Here is a 6,921-nt window from a genome sequence, read left to right as displayed (position 1 = left end):
TAATGTTTATAACAATGGAGATCTATTTTTTAGCATCTTAAACAAAACTGTTCATCAATGAGCTCACAAATAGAGGCATCTGCGTTAAAAAATAATGAACAATTTCATATGAAGAGGACTCAAAACCATCGAAGATCCTACCTCTGTCATCTTCTATTGAGAAGAACCAATCTTCCTATGAAGAGTTGCAAAAACAATTGTTTTTAGAGATGTTTGCGCGGTTATTTAGGGCTATTTAGGAAAAATTGAAGGGCATTTTTGAGAATTTTGAATTTTGAGGGATATTTTGAGACTTTTCACAAACTATAGGTATATTTTGGTAAATTATATATATATATATATATATATATATATATAGAGAGAGAGAGAGAGAGAGAGAGAGAGAGAGAGAGAGAGAGAGAGAGATGGAGAGATGGAGAGGGTCTTTAAGCTTGAGAGAGAAGGGTAATTGGTGGTGCAATGTGGAGGAGCAAGAGAGTTTGCTACTCTCAAAGAAAAGTCCACTTACCCCTAGTGGGGGACCTTTAAAAAAATAAAATGGAACCTTAAGCTAATCAACTATTGCTACACACAAAACATAAATTATCCTTTGAATGATTATTTTTTGTATCCTAATGTCTCCAATCATCATGAATCGGTCAACTCTAGCTTCATTTGACCAAATCATAATGTATTTATTAAAAATTTGCAATGGTAGAGAGTCCAAAGTTCAAATAGGATAAAGTCCAAATGTGCTTCTCCACTGTAGTGGCTCATTGTAAGTTACAACTTTTAACCTACAATAGGCTTCAACTTATACTTCAATTACACATCCTTTTTGAAAGAAGGTGTGAACTTAGAGCTATACCTTAAAAAAAAAAAAAAAAACTCACAATTGTGAGTGAATTATATTAATCAACCCAAATAGTTACAAGGTCTTGTCATGTTCGTGTTGAGCCATGACATCATCCATGGCCCCAAGTTACATCAGCTAACAGGGCAGCTAGCCCAACCAACTTGTCCATGATACCATAGTGCCTCCATATGGATACTTATTTATATACTTTACATAATTTAAGAATTGATCTTTAAAGGGCTTTGGCCAAGCATACCCTTAGTTGTGTTGGGTTATTTTTGGCCAAGAAGGCCACAAGGAAGTGGTTGGAGAAAATGTGCAATTTCTTTTTGGACCTCTCATGATCCAATGGTCACAATCACATTAAGTTTTTTTGTTGACATTTCAAAGAAAATTCTCATCATAATACTAAAAATTGATTGTTAACATCAAAGCTAGAAAAATATATTTTTCTATAAGGACAAACTTGAAATTCTCTTAGTTTTAGGTCAAAATTTGAAACTTTTGTTGGTAATTACACTAAAACTTATGCAAATTTATCGGTTTTATAAAAGGCAAGCTCAAAATCTAGCTATGATTTTATCAGTTCGATCGGTTAAAATACACTAGATTTTGATTTTTTTCTAGCACTAGTTCATATCATAGTTTGTTTAATAAACTATGAAGAATATTTATTTGATTTGCTGGTATGCAATGTTAAATGCTCTCTCTCTCTCTCTCTCTCTCTCACACACACACACACACACACACACACACACACTAACATGAGAGAATCTTATTTGTAATGAAGCCTTACTATACTCATTTTAATATTTTCATTATGAAAGTGAGTGAGTGCGTGTATATGTGTATGCACGTGCATCTCTCTCTCTATAATCTCTCTCCATTAACATGTCAAATGTGTTCTAATAATTGCTCAATTTATTACAACAAAAATGTTTCCTTCTCGAGGACATCATGAAGTCTTCACCTTGTTCAAACACCTTTTCGTGCTTGTTGTGCTGCTCATCCATCATTGGGGGGAGCTGCAGTCATGTGTATAAGCGTAAATCTCAAAGGAAGGTTGGGAAACGCTTCACTTGTATCTTACATGGATGTGGGAGATGGTGGACATCGTAGATCTTGTCGCTAAAATAACCTCGAATATCTTTGAATTTACGTCTGTACTCAAATTACTTTCCCATTGCAATACGTTTACATATTAATATGTCGAGCAAAACATTGACATTCCACAAATGACTTGCGTGGGCGATGTGGTTAGGGCACGTGGCTCTCATCATTAAGATTGTGAGTTCAATCCTTTGAGGTTTACATTTTGTAACAGTTTGCTTTGCTTGCGATCTAGGGTGCTTAATCATCCCAGCATAGGTCCATCCACAACACTAAGCAACATATAGCATTAAGGGGGGGATTGACGGTTTGAACATCGGAGGCGGGATATTGAGGCAGGCTGAACCTGGGCAGCACGAAAATCATCCCAGCATAGGTCCATCCACAACACTAAGCAACATATAGCATTAAGGGGGGGGGGAGGGTTGACGGTTTGAACATCGGAGGCGGGATCTTGAGGCAGGCTGAACCTGGGCAGCACGAAAATCGCAAAAAAATAGGCCCACACCACCTAGTTTTGAACCCACAACCTCGCAATCCAAGATTTGTGACGCATGGACTGCACACGCATGTTGTATCCCTTCTCACTTTTATAACTTTTTATTGTAAACCAAGAGACAATGTCCGGATTAAGGAGGTTTGATTCGTGGCCGCCTTTAGATTTTGACGACCCTCCCCCAAAACAAAATTAATGCTATGTGTTACTTAGTCATGGGTAGATCCATGCCCCTACACGATGGGCCGAGATAAAGAGAGGATATACGGTTGATAGATGCTTTTAGACTTGTGTTCATTGAGAGATTCTAGCGGTAGGCAAGGCACCAGGTAGTTTGGGAAGGAGGGTGGTCAATGGTCATTACAGTTGGAGAAGAGCGTCTTGAGACAAGAAATGGTCCTCTCCACAGGACACCTTCCCCATACGAGCAAGTATGTTGTCCATTGAATCACCGTTCGGTTGTGGCTTGTCACTCCGATAGCAAACGCCCGACACACACAGGGAGCATCCGTCTTCATCACATGCAGCTTCTCATGAGTTTAAGCCCTGGAAAGCCATTGGGCGCAGGCGCAGGCAGCATTTTTGGACGGCCTTCACGGACCCCTCTCTTGAGCAGATAGCGACAACAATAGTTTACCGACCGCTTTGATCGAGATCGGTTCTCTCTCTCTCGCTCTCTCTCTCTCTCTCTCTCTCTCTCTCTCACACACACACACACACACACACACACACACACACACACACACACACACATTGCTTCATATAAGCACTCTCCTGGTCACAAGCTCTGTGCTCTTCCTGGGCGATCTAGCGAGAGTGAGGCTTTCTGGGGGCCTACTTTTCTCCTTGATCGCCCCTTCGCCACTCCACATTGCTTGCTTTCTTTTCACGCAAAACGCCTGAGCATTGTGCGTTTCTGAGTACATGCAAGACAGATCACCTTGTTGATGTCCTCTGCATGTACTCACTCGCATTTTTCTATCTATCGTTGTTTGGGTCACATTTAAAAGCAGAGCTGGAGCCTTTCTTGCTGTAATTGCCTCTCTTCAAACACACTTTTGACCCGTTTGGTATCCGCCCGTTGTCGAAGATGACACTGGTCAAGCCTAGTGCAGCTGAAAGAAGACGTCGGGCTTTGAGACTGCACTGCAAGGTGCAGAATTATGACTGGGGCTTGAAAGGAAATCAAAGTGAAGTGGGCCGCTTGTATGCTCTACAATCAAATGCTGTGCTGGATGAAGAGACACCGTATGCAGAGCTCTGGGTTGGTACACATGAATCAGGGCCTTCTAATGTTGCATTTCTTGATGATGCCAACGAGGATTGTGAGGATGCTGTTGATAGTACTGAAATGCATTATCCTGACGTCATGTCGCTCAAAGATTGGCTTGTCAAAAACCCATACGCGTTAGGAGAGAAAGTTTTACAGAGATGGGGAGCAGACTTGCCTTTTCTGTTTAAGGTACATTTTATTTCTCCAGCGATTCATATGCATTTTACATGCTTTGCCATGAGAACTGTTGGCCCACCCTTACAGTTTGTTAGTTTTATGAATGTGAAATCATAGTCTGGTGGGAGATTGGGCACATCTATATGCACCAATGTAAATAGATGTCTATTGATACTTTGGAGGATGAGGCTCATGTAATAGCTACGAATATGTTAAATTGTAAGAGGCGGTGCTGTATGCAAAACAGTTTTTGTGTATACATCAAGGTCTATGCGCGCTTGAAGCTTACATTAGTGCTTGCTTGCACATGCAAGGTCTTTTTCCTGGTATTATATCTTTCATTCAGAAGAAATTTATCATGCAAGCGACACTACTGTATTTTGTTAGGTCCTATCGGTGTCAAAGGCATTGTCCATACAAGCTCATCCTGATAAGAAGCTTGCAAAGCAGTTGCATCAACTTCAACCAAACATTTACAAGGACGCAAACCACAAGCCCGAGATGGCATTGGCAATTTCTTCTTTTGAGGCCCTCTGTGGCTTTGTGAGCCCTCAAGTATGTATATTAGCATCCTACCATACTCGCAATGCAGTCTGCGCTTTCCTTGTAATTTGTTTCTTTAACTCATGCTAACTTTGTGGACTATTATTTTCTGCTAGGAAACTAAACAGGTTATTGAAGAAGTTCCAGAGCTTCATTCTCTCTTTGGAGAGTCTGTGGCCAAAGCTCTTATGAGTATCTCCTTGTGCCATTTGAGCAAAGAAGTGGCAAAGGTTCCCTTGAGGGCAGCATTCACGACATTGATGTCAGCAAGTCAGGATGAAATTAAGGGTGCTCTCTACAGAATCATATTGAGACTTCTCGAAGAAAAACAGGTTAGTGTTATGCATCATGAAGACTGTCCTTTTGGGGATTCGCGCACAAATATGTAAATATAGCATGTTAGGGCTCATTTAGCCGAATTTGTACATATTTTTAACATACAAAAGGGTACCGATCAAAGGGAACATACACATACACAAATTGAACTAGAAAAGGGTGTCCACTTCATGGAAAATCTGCAGATATTGGGGGTTTTAAATTAGCCCTTGAGCGCATGTGAAATGGAGGGTTTACATTCAGTGAACCCTCCAAGTTTCTGTGTAGATTCTAAAAGCTTATGGTTTATATGGCACAGAAAAGAGCGCTTACTGTGAAGGAGCAGCTTGTGCTGCGGCTTTCAGAACAGTATCCTGGCGATGTCGGTGTTTTGTCTGCCTTTCTGTTGAATTATGTATGCTTGGCTCCAGGAGAGGCTTTATACCTGGATGCAAATGAGCCACATGCATACATTGCTGGGGAGTGTGTGGAATGTATGGCTACCTCTGATAATGTGGTACGTGCGGGCTTGACACCCAAGTATAGGGATACACAGACTCTTTGCGCCATGCTGTCTTACAACCAGGTATTGCTCGACCCTTCTTTATTAAATGTCATTTTCTTATTTTTCATGGATTTGGTTGTGATTTTTTCAAGTTGTTTATGCTTAGGGAGCTCCCAAAGTTTTGAGTGGAGTGCCTGTTTATCCATATACAAAGCGCTACGCTCCTCCGTTTGAGGAGTTTGAGGTAGATGCAAGTGTTGTACCGGATGGGCATTCTCTGTCGCTTCTGCCCATTCCAGGGCCCTCAGTCCTCTTAGTCTTGGGGGGTGAAGGCATAATGAAGCAAGCTTTTGGTGCGAATAAGTACACCACGGATTTGAAGAGAGGCGACACGTACTTTATACCAGCAGGAATCAGACTTGACATAGCCTCTGGCTCTGAAGGCAGTCCGAATGTGGGCTCTTTGCGTCTCTACAGAGCTGGCGTAAACAGTGCGTTGTTCGATGCCTAAAATGCATAGTTGCTCATATTTTATTCTTTTACTCAGTATGCTGCTGAGGCTTATCTGTAGAATAAGTTGCACACTTCAGGAAAGTGCTCTTAGTGCTCTTTCTGTTTGAAGTCTCTTATTCTTTTTTACTGATCTCTTTACCCCCCCCCCCCCCTCCCTCTTTCCCCGTCGCTGATGCACGTGAGTAAATCTCTTGGCACCACACTTAAGAGGAAAAAATCTTTTAATTGCTTGTAATGGCTTGGCTATGTGGGATTAGTAGCCCAGAAGAGCTAAATTGAAGATGCAATGCCTCCGAGGTGGTTAACAATGATTTGTGTAAGAGGAAAGCATTGAGACAGAGATTATTATCTGGAACATAATTTTGATGGTTGGTTTTTGGTTGACGGTCTGAGCTGAAATTGAAAAAAACTATTCGTCTTGGGGTGTGCATTGCGCAATCCTATTTTTGAGAATTTTTGTTTGCTCCTCAGATTTAGTGGGATAAGAAAACTGAACCATTAAGTCTCTTTTGTAGCTGGTATTGTTCAGAGTTTCAAGTTGTTCTTTGGTCTAATAAGGGTTAGAACCAATGTCAACCACCCCCAAAGGTGTGGGGTTCGAAGCGTATAACTTGACCGCGGCACACATTTGTGTGGTAGTGATTCCACACAAAAAGTGACTTACATTATGATAGGCCAGAATTTTACAGTTGAAATTTGAAACACGAACAAAAGAAAAGACCGAAGGAAAGGGCATTTTAGTGTCAAGAGTGGTAGACAACTTAGGGTGGGTTCAGTCTAGGCGGAGGAAGAAAACTGCGAAGGGGCGTCAATGCTCCATGGCAAAAGTTGATTGGTTGAAGTTGAGGCACTCTTCCTGCGGGGCCCCCCATTTTTCTTCCGACCCCTCGCCGAAGAGTTGATGGCCTCTCTCAGCCCCCTTTGCTTTTTCATTGTTCCGCCTTCACACTGTTCGCACTAGGCGGCGGCAGATTTGCGAAGACTACTTTCTTCCGCCGGCGCAGTCTGAACCCAACCTTATATAGGCTTTTGGGATGTCACACCCTTTTCATAGAGCCTTATGTATTATATTCTCATGGCTAGTGTCACCATTATCAGTAGAGGAGTTAGTTGTGAGTTTGTGGTATGAACAATGGTACTAAACCAAGAATCTC

At 41.6% G+C, this 6,921-nt stretch overlaps 1 protein-coding gene across 1 annotated transcript; it reads left to right on the top strand.

Moving 5' to 3' along the window:
- Window positions 1-2,797: 2,797 nt before the first annotated feature.
- On the top strand, window positions 2,798-6,151 carry LOC147422207 (mannose-6-phosphate isomerase 1-like). Its single transcript, XM_086502823.1, has 5 exons — window positions 2,798-3,903; window positions 4,279-4,446; window positions 4,551-4,766; window positions 5,069-5,335; window positions 5,421-6,151. Exons 1-5 carry the CDS (start codon window positions 3,532-3,534, stop codon window positions 5,763-5,765), a joined length of 1,368 nt encoding a protein of 455 aa, XP_086358949.1. The 5' UTR covers window positions 2,798-3,531; the 3' UTR covers window positions 5,766-6,151.
- The last annotated feature ends 770 nt before the right edge of the window (window positions 6,152-6,921 follow it).

This window comes from Adiantum capillus-veneris, chromosome 27, assembly GCF_014529385.1.
Source record: "Adiantum capillus-veneris isolate H3 chromosome 27, ASM1452938v2, whole genome shotgun sequence".
NCBI lineage: Eukaryota > Viridiplantae > Streptophyta > Polypodiopsida > Polypodiales > Pteridaceae > Adiantum > Adiantum capillus-veneris.
The sequence above is the reverse complement of the archived record's forward strand: the minus strand, read 5'-3'. Positions and strand labels throughout refer to the sequence as shown.

Excerpts from the sequence above, each read along its gene's own strand:
- LOC147422207 (XM_086502823.1), top strand. The coding sequence starts at position 3,532 with ATGACACTGGTCAAGCCTAGTGCAGCTGAAAGAAGACGTCGGGCTTTG. Across the intron at positions 4,447-4,550 it reads GTGGCTTTGTGAGCCCTCAA|GAAACTAAACAGGTTATTGA; the intron begins GTATGTATATTA and ends ATTTTCTGCTAG. Across the intron at positions 4,767-5,068 it reads GACTTCTCGAAGAAAAACAG|AAAAGAGCGCTTACTGTGAA; the intron begins GTTAGTGTTATG and ends TATATGGCACAG.